At 37.4% G+C, this 11568-nt stretch overlaps 2 protein-coding genes across 2 annotated transcripts; one reads left to right on the forward strand and one right to left on the reverse strand.

Annotated features, from left to right (window-relative positions):
* The first annotated feature begins 2405 nt into the window (after positions 1-2405).
* On the forward strand, positions 2406-5977 carry LOC124177445 (cysteine sulfinic acid decarboxylase). Its single transcript, XM_046559801.1, has 2 exons — positions 2406-2955; positions 4006-5977. Exons 1-2 carry the CDS (start codon positions 2647-2649, stop codon positions 5380-5382), a joined length of 1686 nt encoding a protein of 561 aa, XP_046415757.1. The 5' UTR covers positions 2406-2646; the 3' UTR covers positions 5383-5977.
* On the reverse strand, positions 5679-11231 carry LOC124177446 (alanine aminotransferase 2). Its single transcript, XM_046559802.1, has 7 exons — positions 10987-11231; positions 10583-10802; positions 9843-10254; positions 7854-8183; positions 6913-7357; positions 6263-6531; positions 5679-6146 (listed from the first exon to the last, which is right to left on the reverse strand). Exons 3-7 carry the CDS (start codon positions 10122-10124, stop codon positions 5868-5870), a joined length of 1605 nt encoding a protein of 534 aa, XP_046415758.1. The 5' UTR covers positions 10125-10254; positions 10583-10802; positions 10987-11231; the 3' UTR covers positions 5679-5867.
* Between the last annotated feature and the right edge of the window lie 337 nt (positions 11232-11568).

The raw sequence follows: 11568 nt of genomic DNA on the forward strand, positions 1-11568 counted from the left end.
AAATTTTTTCATCAAGCCATTTCCGAGATCATCGCCGGAGTTTGCCGCTTTCGTCGGGACAGACAGCAAATCGTAAAAATAGTTAGACCGTAATTTTTCTAAACACTTGTATTTCGGATACTTGAGGTTCGAAAACGCAATTATTCATTGAAATTAGAATAATTCGCTTCTGACCGAAGCCGTTACATTTCTCATATCACCATAGATGATAAAAAGTAAAAAGAGTATCGAGGAAGAACTGCACAGTATATGTTTATGCTTATATTGAGTGAAAATGATAAAGTAAGTGCCATTTTTAAATTTTATACCTTGCAAGGTTGCGTCCAGGTTCATTTATAAACTGTTTTTCAATTGTAAATGTTTCTGCAGGCTGCAATTTTATTCGTCAGCTGATTGGTATAACTAACAACTAATTGCTACACATAATTGCGGTAGTTTTGTATATAACGGGTCGTGCAGCAGATTCACCGATTTCTGCTGCTCGTTTGGGTTTCACAGTTGTATGTACCATTTTATATTATTATACCACGTTGAATCCTAAAATTAAGCTACAAACGAACCTTTGATTTATTCTGCTATTTTGAAATCTCGTTCGGACCGTATATTCAGGATCGTGAAAGTTGTAATGACAGTTGTCCTGTTTAATTTATGAACTAAGCTGCTAATTACAGCAGCTGACAAACCAGTGTCGTCGATCTCACAGCATAGTTTGCATTCATTTAATAAGTAAATCCTGAATTGATAGCTTGTAGTTGGTAGCTGAAATTAACCTTTGATTAGAAATTTTAATATTGAAAGTGCGAATCACGCGGGAAATATCTTCAAAGGCCTTCTTATTGAAAATAAATGCGTATATATTGATATTCTTGTTACTTATTGGTCAGTTATTTAATTATTTAATGTACGAAAACCAGTTAAAATCATTTAAGTTATATCTACGGCTTTGTTACCGAAGAGCAGACAATCGTTTTGAATCTTATTGTACGCGAATCATTCCGTCAATGTAATTTAAGATTTTCACAATTTTGCAGAGGAAAGCAGTGCACGGTTAACGATGCGGTATCAATAACTACGTCTACTGTAAACCCTATTACATCGTGTACGTCTAGCATTACACCTATCAAACACCAATTTCGAGTCTGGGTTCTCGATGTCCAATTTTGGTTTTTTCCACGTAACTAGTGAAAGAAAAAAGAGTTTTATTAGATAAAGTTTGCTTTTGTATGAACCAGAAGAACATTTCGGATTTTCAGAAAAAATACCTTATTTCTCAAACATTTATTGTAAGCAACAATTAAACAAACTTCACTTTGGCATTTAAATCACTTTTGTTTGAAAATTTTTATTTTATCAATGTAAAAAAGACAAAAGCAAACTTTATAAGTAATAAATTAAGATTTTGGTTATTATTCGATGTATAGAATCAAAATTAATTTATTTAAACGTAAACTTAGGAAAAAAAAATTGGTTGACCAGAGTTGTTGACTTAGTATTATTTTTAGCAGATCAATTATGCATTGATAGCATGGCTACTTCTGAGCTTGTTGACAAAAAAGAAGATTATGCAAATTATTTATCTGTTTCAGATTTAAAAAAAGATTTTTTAATACTTCAACCAAGTACTTTCATTTCACATTCGGCGTTAGAATATTTGATCATTTTTTTTTATGACCATGATGATACTTATATGCCAAACGTACGAAATATTTAACATCCATTATTTAGTAATTGAAATTCTAGAGTTTTCACACGTAATAGAATTTTAGTAGCCGTTTTAAGTATGTCACGGTTCATCGACATAATACATTGCTGTGCCACTGTTTAGTAGCTGATTTTTATCGCTTCTATCATTCGGCAAATGTAGTATTTGAAAATGTATGCCTGATTCTAGCAAAATAAAATACCGGTGAATTATAAGTATGAAAAAAATAGAAAAAAACAGAGTTACAAAAACTCTACGTTCTAGTCGTTGACTCTCGGTAAAGCTGAAGGAAAGTCTTAAAAATTCTCAATCAGGTTCGTTAATTCATATTCGCTCGAGTGAATGATGCAGAAAGCTGCTAATTTGTCCTCTTGGAAGATTCGACCGAATCCCTCATATTCGCGTCATCTTCAAAATAATTATAGATTTTGCGGTAAAGCAAAGACACGCGTACGCAGAGTATTGCAGGTGTTGCCTTATTAGTTACTTGAACGTAGTAATTTTCTTGGAACACCCGCACCGACGGGCTTTCCCTGTATGCAAGATTGGAAATGGTGTTACCGCGTTTCTGGTTTGGAGAAATGCAGTATACATTAATATAATATAGCTCGATGACGCACGTAATTGGTAATAAAGGGTAAAGTGACAAGTAAAAGAAAGAGCACGACTCCCAATGAAGGCTGTGGGCATTTTTTCAGGCAATGCGTGGAAACCCGCAGACACCGGGGAATCAGGCAGATAAATGACGAAAGCGGATGGTGAAAAGAAAACCTAACGGAAAGAAGGAAAACGGCATGCATTGAATATCGACACCGGAGTTCCCCTGCTCGCATTCTCACTATGTCCTTGGCGGATTCTCCGTTGGCTTATAAAGGTGGGTGGAACCGTTTCTAGCGACACACGGTTCACCAACTCCTCGGCCGAACGTCACCGAGCGATAAACCATGCCAGCCACCGAGGGGACCTTCGACCAGTCCTGGGATCAGAAGCAGGATTCTAACGATTGGCCGCCTCTGAATCCGAAGAACGGAGACGCCACTAGTTTGCCCGTCGATGTGTTGCAGGGTCAATTTCGTTCGGTATCAATCCGTAATGACGAGGACGACGACGGTGAATCGAAAAATTTCCCGAGGCACAACGAATCTTCCTCAAGTTTGAATCAAGCAACTTGGCGCAGTCTTCCGATTAAAGAAAACCACGAACAGTTCCTCCGCGATTTCATGGACATCGTCATCGAGAAGGCCGTATTCGAGGTGAGTTAGTGCCTTTATTTTCTTATTTTGGAATCACGGAAGTGAAACGTGAAAACGGAAGTTACTGATTATTAGTTCATACATTAGCAGTTGCGTGAAGAAAGATCCGTATTTCTAAGATAGATCAAAGTTTTCTTGGAAAATTCTCCGTCAAATTTTCTGCATAACTGCATCATTTTTTTGCAGTCGTCTGTGATTAGATACTCGGAATTACACTGTCATCTCAGTATTTCTAAAATTAGTGTTTCTCGAATTTGTTGTGAAAGCAAATTTTTTTTTGCTACTTTCTCTGACATCCTATATGATTAGTACTTGTTAATCTGGTAAACTCATTTTATCAAGAATGATCTCATGGTCTCGTATTTCGCATAGGTAACAAAGCAATCATTTTTTTTTATGTAAAGTGATGTTGTTACGAAAAATACAATACTTCGTTGAAAAACAAAAAATTATTTTAGTAAATTTACTGATGGATTATATTTTCAGTGCTATATCAAGCCTTGATTGAAAATGCATCAAGTGGTTTAGCAACACATGTTTGCATCAAAGGTGATTTTTTGCAAAATAAATTGAAGTGCATCTTTATTCCCTCAAGAATCATGTACCCAGCAGTGGCCAACAAAATGTTAACTTGAGATACAATGATTTTAAACCGGATCCTGAGATATTATGTTGTTCTGCTCCTTTGTCTATTTCACATATTCATAGGATACTCGTTGTTTGCCAAATTATATCATATTACGTTTCGATTGCATGCAAACCTAATTAATACCTCGGTGCAGAGTAACCTCTAAGGATATAATACCGGACCATATCAACGATGTTGAAATTGAATTCATTATATAGTGTGTATCTGCGTAGTAAGCGTAAAGTATATAATGTATCGACTTTCTCTGCAGACTACGAAATCACAGTGGCACAAATATCTTAGTTTATACTTTAAATGTTACAAAATGTTTTTTCGCGACTTCGATGTCTTTTGTGTACGTTAAAAAAAAATTTGTTATTTAAATGACGGCATAATCGAATTCTTTAATGCTCTTCTTCCAGGGAACATCTAGGAAAAATCGGGTAGTCGAATGGACGGCACCAATAGACCTCTTGTCCGCAATAAATCTGAACCCGGAAGACAAGGGCTTGACGCACGAGGATCTGCTGTCCTTAGCGAAGAGCGTGATTCGTTACAGCGTGAAGACAGGACATCCTCGTTTCATAAATCAACTATACTCGTCCATCGATCCATACGGACTGGCTGCCCAATGGTTGACAGACGCGCTGAATCCTTCCGTCTACACTTTCGAAGTGTCCCCAGTATTCTCTGTAATGGAAGAAGTTGTGTTAAAAGAAATGCGAAAGATCGTGGGATGGCCAGACGGCAAAGGTGACGGAATATTCTGCCCTGGGGGTTCAATGGCGAACGGATACGCGGTGAACATTGCGAGGCATCATCAGTTTCCACAGCTGAAAGAAACCGGCCTGAGCCAAGGTCCGAGACTGGTGGTTTTCACTTCCGAAGACGCTCACTACTCGATAAAAAAGCTCTGTGCCTACCTGGGAATCGGAACCAGTAATGTTTACAGCGTGCGCGTTGATTCCCGCGGAAAAATGATGCTCGATGATCTCGAAGCTCAAATTCAAAGGGCCGTTGCGGAATGTGGAGTCCCATTGATGGTCTCTGCGACTGCGGGAACAACAGTGATTGGAGCGTTCGATCCGCTTAGGGGAATTGCAGATATTTGCAGAAAGTATAAAATATGGTTGCACGTCGATGCTGCTTGGGGTGGTGGTGCGTTGGTCTCTGCAAAGTACAGCCATCTTCTGGACGGTATTGAATTAGCAGATTCAGTCACTTGGAATCCTCACAAGCTGCTAGCAGCTCCGCAGCAGTGCTCAACACTTTTGACACGTCACGAAAACCTTCTGCAGGCGGCACACAGCGCAAATGCTACATATCTGTTCCAGAAAGATAAATTTTATGACACTTCGTATGATTCTGGAGACAAACACATTCAGTGCGGAAGGAGAGCAGACGTCTTCAAATTCTGGTTTATGTGGAAAGCCAAGGGATCCGATGGTCTCGAGTCACACATTGACAGAGTCTTTCAGCTCTCCGAATACTTTGCTGATACCATAAGAGGAAGGGACGGATGGAAGCTGCTCGTTGAGCCGGAATGCACCAATGTCTGTTTCTGGTATGTTCCTCCGTCCAAGCGGCACCTTAAAGGCGAAGAGTTAACTTTGGCGCTGCAAAAAATCGCTCCTCTTATTAAGGAAAAGATGGTACGCAAGGGATCAATGCTCATAACTTACCAGCCTCTGAGAGAACATCCAAACTTTTTCAGGCTTGTACTGCAAAACTCTGGTGTGACGGAGAGTGATGTGATGTTCTTTATCGAAGAAATAGAAAGGCTTTCTTACAAATTGTAAATTCTGTGATATACGTGAAGTAACATCTGATATACAATTTATAATTTGTTTATATATATAGTTATTTATAGACCGAAAAAAATGTGTAAATATTCAAAATTTGTAGCGTGATGTACGTGTAGTGAAAAATTAATATTGGGCATGTGCCAAATGTAAAAAAGTATTAGTGGAAACCACACGATTACATTCTTCGTTTCCCTGATAATCCTGTGTAGAATATTTATTGAAGTAATGAAAATAGTAGTTTCATTTTTGCTATTGCTGAAATTGTGGCTGCTTTATTAATTCAACTAAAATTACGCGATGTATTTCAACTTATTTTTCGCAATGATCACTTATCAATAATAGCTTTTACTTATCTTTGACCAGCACACTTGTTTGACCGTATTTACAACTTTATATACATGTGTATATAAATGTATATAAAATATTATAATAAATTATCACTTAGTAAATAGTCTAGCTTTTACAGCGTCAGGTTTCATTTAGCTATACTCTTCAAGGAATTTTTCGTGGAATTCTTTTAGACTAGCAAGCATAGTCTTAATTTTATCCTTTTGGGGTAAAATGGTCGTTCGAAAATGATATGTTCCGGGTTTCTGCCCAAAACCAGATCCAGCGATAACGCAAATCCCGGTAGCTTCCAATAACTTAAATGCATAAAATACATCCGGTGCTTTTCCCTCGGCTTTTGCTGCCTGGATCGCTTTTTCAGGCAGTGTGAATTGGGGAAAGACATACATCGCACCCATTGCCGGATTTGCCTTGAAAAAAAGTTTATAAATTAAATCCATGCTTTCATTATCTTTTAGGAATTAAACAGTTTCTGTCAAAGTGCGTCAAGCAACTATTACGACGCATACTGCATATAATTACGCACCTTGAATCCCTTGATACTATTTATGGTATCAACTACCATGCGTGACCTTTCAGCAAGAGATTTGAGAACGTTAGCTTTTTCTTCCTGAAACTGTTTGTACGATGGTTCGTTTGGTCGCGGTGGATTGACCACCACATCCATCGTGACTTGTCCCAGAATCGTTGGACATAACATTGCAGAGATTGATTTAAGCAGGATCGCTTTCACTTCTGGATCCATATTCAGAATTTCGGAATATCCTCCTCGAAGACCACACTCGCCCATGTAGCCTAAAATAATATATTGTTAGTTAAACTGTAACATATACTTCATCAATTTTACTCACGCTTCGTCAAAAATTTTCAAAGACAAGAAAAATACGTATTATAAACTATTAAACGTCGAGAGCTCTATGTCAATGATAAAAAAATAAACTTCGTTTTTGAAATGCTTGTGAACTGCTTAAGTATTGAAACGAAGATTACAACTGAAAATCTAGGTAGTGTTTGTAATGTACAAATTGCGATTATGTTGACTCTTAAAAATCATGCTAAAATGTGAGTTTAAAAATTAAGAACTATGCAGTCTATTTTATAAATGATTTCATGTGAAAATTTCTATCTCAAACATCGAATTCGTATAATGATTTAATTAACTAATAAATATTTAACCTTTAGATGTGGACATGAAAGATGCAAGTTCCATTTTCGAGTAGGGCTCTCCCATTTCAACTAGGACTTTTTTGAATGAATGGAAAGCACTGTCTTTATCATAGACATTGTCTTGGTAGACTTCATCTGCCATTAGGTAGAGATTGTGCTTATGGGCGAATCGAATGATGTCCTCGATGTTTTTTCTCGCTAATACTTGTCCTGTTGGATTTCCAGGGTTGATAACAACTAAGACACGGGGAGTGCAAGTAACCTTAGCCTCGTTTATTGCCCTTTCCAATTCGCTTGGATCCAATGACCACTTGTTTCCCTCGTTCAAATAATATCCAATTTGTGCCAGACCAAACTCTGCTAGCGCAGCTGAATACAGTGGGTATTGGGGTATTGGGACCATCACTCCAGACGGCTTTCCATAAATTTTTTCAATAAATAGCTTCAAAATAGACTGTAACAAATTCGTATTAATAATTAGCATTATTCAACCTCAACAACACAATCAGTACTTCTACATATTTGTATTCTACATATTTGTAAAATTGGGGTCAAATATAGTTTCCAATCAAGATGGAAATAGATGCAAGTTTAATGTATTGAAAATTATTTTTCATCAACTCATTTAATTCCGTATCAACCAAAATTAATCTACTATAATTCACATATTTTATAATCAATTCATAAGCTTACGGACATGTTATTCAACCAATACATTTTGTCCTTGTTTTGAACGTGATGATTTTTTGACGGATTTTTTTATGCTTGGCGTTCGTTTCCATGATGTTGCAATTCGCATGTACGTAAATAACAATTTTACGGCAATCAAAAATTCATGAATATGGTATCATTTATGAATATAATAAATCAGCGATCAAATAAAATAAGTTCACTTTCGCAGTGAAAAATTTCAAGATAAATGTGTCGATTAAAAAACTAAAGCTTCATACCTTAATACCATCAGAGGCACCTCCAGATAAAATGATATTCTGATAATCGCTTGGTATTCCATCGCGCTCCTGGATGTACTGAGCACAATGTTTTCGAATGATTTCAATACCAGCAGAATCAGAGTAGGATCCAACACTATAACCTTTGCAGCCCTCCAAGAGAGCTCTAGCTCGGCTTTTAGCATCTTCAGGGTATTTCGGGTCGTTTAGAAGTTCAGGGGTGACGGTTAGAGCCAAAACTTGCCGAAGAAACGTAATAGGCTTCTGTCCCATGGCGTGGGCATCTCCAATATTGGCTTTGATCACCTCGGTAAATGGCTTCTTGACGCCCTGGGTAAATTATCAATTATTAGATATTTCGGCAATGAAGTTTCTCACATGGTGCTAAATAAATATGAAGTGTGCGTACTTCACGGGTTTTACGAATATGTTCGCTAGACATTAATTAATTGTGTTGATACGTGGGAAAAAACTGTTTTTTTCGACAGGTTGCAAATGTATTTTAGTTGTTTTAATTAATTATTTTGTTGTTTTCTAAATTATTTTTGATGAATTTAGTTCCCATGTAGTCCTATTTTGTTGACCATTTTTTTGTTCCACTGTATGTTTTCTTATTTCTGCTTGATTAACTAGGGTCAAGAATATAGATTTTTGCTATGCTTATTCTTTCACTCATGCTCAGTGAACTCATTACCAAAAAATCTTCGACATCTTCAGGTTTTCTAACCTCTAGAATTATTATTATATATTATATTAATAATTATATGTTAATTGGATTAAATGATTAAATCTGAAGTGTTTTCATTTGAAAATAAGTGAAGTAAAAGAAAAATTGCAATATCAAAGGTGGAGAAATTTGTTTCAAAATTGAGATCAAGTGTAACAATCCCTAACTTTTCTCTGATGTTTCCCAGTTTTGCAAATTTCAAATCTTTTATGCAAAATATGAGTGTTTTTTAACAAAGTTTCGAAACACCATTTTTTAAAAAAGATTGAATCGTTACATAAATGTTATAATCTTCAACCTCGTGATGCTGTCTCTTGGCTCGGATCTGGGATAGTTATCGCATGAATGAAATTTCAAATATATATCTTTCTTAGCTTTCAAATTGTACAACCTACAATTGACACTATCTTTCGGATCGATGATGCGAGGTGAGTAGCTTGTAATCTTGGACATATTTACCAAGAATTCCGTATTATGTAGGATAAATATTGTTTTGACATTTTACAATACAAAAGGGCTATTTGATCCATGAAAATAAGATTCCGGGGCTTTTTTTTCTTTTCAGATGCATTGTACAACTCTGTTAATTCTTTAATCGAACTTTGAGCTAAGATTTCAAGTGGATAATAATCTATACATATGCTGTCCGATAAACCAATCATATCTGTCAGGTGAACTTGTAACAAGAGTACGTAAAAAATTGTGCTGATGCATCATGTTACGAGCAGCAAACAGTATATTTGTTTACCGTATTGGACTGTGCTCTCTAGTCACAATGCCATGTGATCAGAGTATCCATTACAGGAAAGATAAAAAATCGCATGTAACTTGATCTGTACTATGTACATACAGCAATTACTACATAATCAGCCAGAAGCAGACAAAACTTTGAAAAAGGTTGCAAAACAATTATATTTCGCATACATAATACGACGAAGTCTAGGCATGTATACTGCATAAAGTATATTTTTGCCTCAGACGTCACAGTCGTGGACGAACGCCTGAGGCCGATAAATCCATGGATAAAAAATAGATGTAATAGGTATACGTAGACAGACGGATGGAAATATCAGATGCGTGGAAAGAATTCGCGGCATTGACGATTTGTACAATTGTACAACGCGAATGGCGAAATTCCCGCTACGTTGGTTGAATATCGAGACTTAGAGAAAACGATGGAACGGGAATCGAACACGAGTGTGGATGTGCGTGGAAGTAGAATAATGACATATGCGTACGTATCGATGTTTATATAGCCTCACCTTTTCGAGTTCCTTTTCGATTTCAAGGGCACGTATGAGGAGAGGTCCCCGAACGGCATATTCCATCCGTTTGAGGTTCGGATTGACATTGTTTATTGTTAGTACTTTTTGATCGCCTTGAGAATTGGAAACACCACCGCTTGCCATGGCGCGACGATTAATGACAGACGCGGAGCGAATACGCGCGCCGACTGAACCGGCCGGCCAACACCCTCCGTTTCCATTCCCACTTGTTTTTGACCACTTAACGATAACGGCGTTCAGCAGACGAGGGCTTGACATCGTGACAAATGACTCGCTTCTCACCTCGGCGATGGATGCAATTTTACGTAACTTCTTACGGTGCAGTTCTTGCTGTCTCTCTTGTCTTCACTCCTCTCCACTCCTTTCTATTCTCTTCTCTTTTCAATACCTACAGAAACGGAGTTTCAGCGTGTTAATATGATCCAGACCGGCGCAGTGGTAACTTTGCAAGGGATTTTCGAAGAATATGCTGTATTGTTAGTTAGCGACGGGTAGTTTTGTAAAACTATTTTGTTCAAAGAATATGATTACACTCGTTTGATTACTTTTTTTTCTTCTCCTTTAATCCTACAACCATATTTATGTAAAACCTCAACACTACTGTGAGAGCGATATATATGATACGTATCGTTATGAACGTACATATACAACAAATTATTGTTAATTAAAAACAAAATAGCACAGAACAAGCGGATAGAAAGAATAAAAACACACACATGCAAGTACGTTACGTTTCGGTGTGCGTAACACGCATCACGAGGAATCAACAAAATGAAAATATCAAGGTCAAGGATTGATCCCGCGAGCCTTCGGCTTGCAAATGAGGTTCAGGATAGCTGATCGAGCACACGGGTCTGAAGTGTTAACAACTCCAAACGCGACGAATGGCTGATATTGACTGTGCAATTTGTATTCCCATATTATACATTCCTCTTCCTAAAACGAACTGACTATCAGTACAGCTATTTAATTATCGGATAGTCACGTGGAGAAAAAAGTAACGAGAGAGATAGATAAATATAAACAGATAGATACATGAAGAACAAGAAAATAAGCGGGGAAGCACAAGAGGAAAAATGCTTCGGCCGCAGCAGGTCGCGATCGTTAGGTTATCACATACATATAATTATTATTGAGTACAGTTGTTAGAAACTGCGAGATGAATGTTCTCCGGTCTGTACTTTAGCTGGACACCGTGGTCAATTGTAAAGATGCGAATTTGCGGTTATTTACGACTAGATAATTCCGACGATATTTCCAATAATCGTTTACAGATAAATATAGATGTTTTACATTTACATATTCTATCTTATGTGAGCAAAAAAGTTAAGTATCTGAGCAAAGACGCGCGTCGACGCGAACCCTGCCTTGACTGCCTCAACTGTGCTACTATTTCGGTTCCAGAGTCCGAAAGACGGAACTAACACGTAACGAGTAAGCGATGTATGTAGAACGTTGCTACACGCGTACAGTTGGTTTTATGTGACGTATTCACACACGTTCATTACCGAGCGAGAATTCGGAGCAGTATGTTCGTGTGGGTATAAATACGATTTATACGGGTGCCGGCTTACGCTGCAGGCCAACCTGAGCAATGCATCTGATTGCACACTGCGTTGAATACATACATATGCTTTCGGTCAACGCATAGTGCGAGTGCAACAGCCTGCGGCACCTGGATTCTATGTAACTAAAATTTGCA

Source organism: Neodiprion fabricii, chromosome 3 (genome assembly GCF_021155785.1).
Source record: "Neodiprion fabricii isolate iyNeoFabr1 chromosome 3, iyNeoFabr1.1, whole genome shotgun sequence".
NCBI lineage: Eukaryota > Metazoa > Arthropoda > Insecta > Hymenoptera > Diprionidae > Neodiprion > Neodiprion fabricii.

What these genes read in the sequence shown, in the direction of transcription:
- LOC124177446 (XM_046559802.1), bottom strand. Translation starts at nt 10,124, where the DNA reads ATGTCAAGCCCTCGTCTGCTGAACGCCGTTATCGTTAAGTGGTCAAAA. An exon ending in TCGAAAAGGAACTCGAAAAG is followed by an intron (nt 8,184 to 9,842) that starts GTGAGGCTATAT and finishes TAATTTACCCAG; the next exon opens with GGCGTCAAGAAGCCATTTAC. An exon ending in ATAGTATCAAGGGATTCAAG is followed by an intron (nt 6,147 to 6,262) that starts GTGCGTAATTAT and finishes CTTTTTTTCAAG; the next exon opens with GCAAATCCGGCAATGGGTGC.
- LOC124177445 (XM_046559801.1), top strand. Translation starts at nt 2,647, where the DNA reads ATGCCAGCCACCGAGGGGACCTTCGACCAGTCCTGGGATCAGAAGCAG. An exon ending in TCGAGAAGGCCGTATTCGAG is followed by an intron (nt 2,956 to 4,005) that starts GTGAGTTAGTGC and finishes CTCTTCTTCCAG; the next exon opens with GGAACATCTAGGAAAAATCG.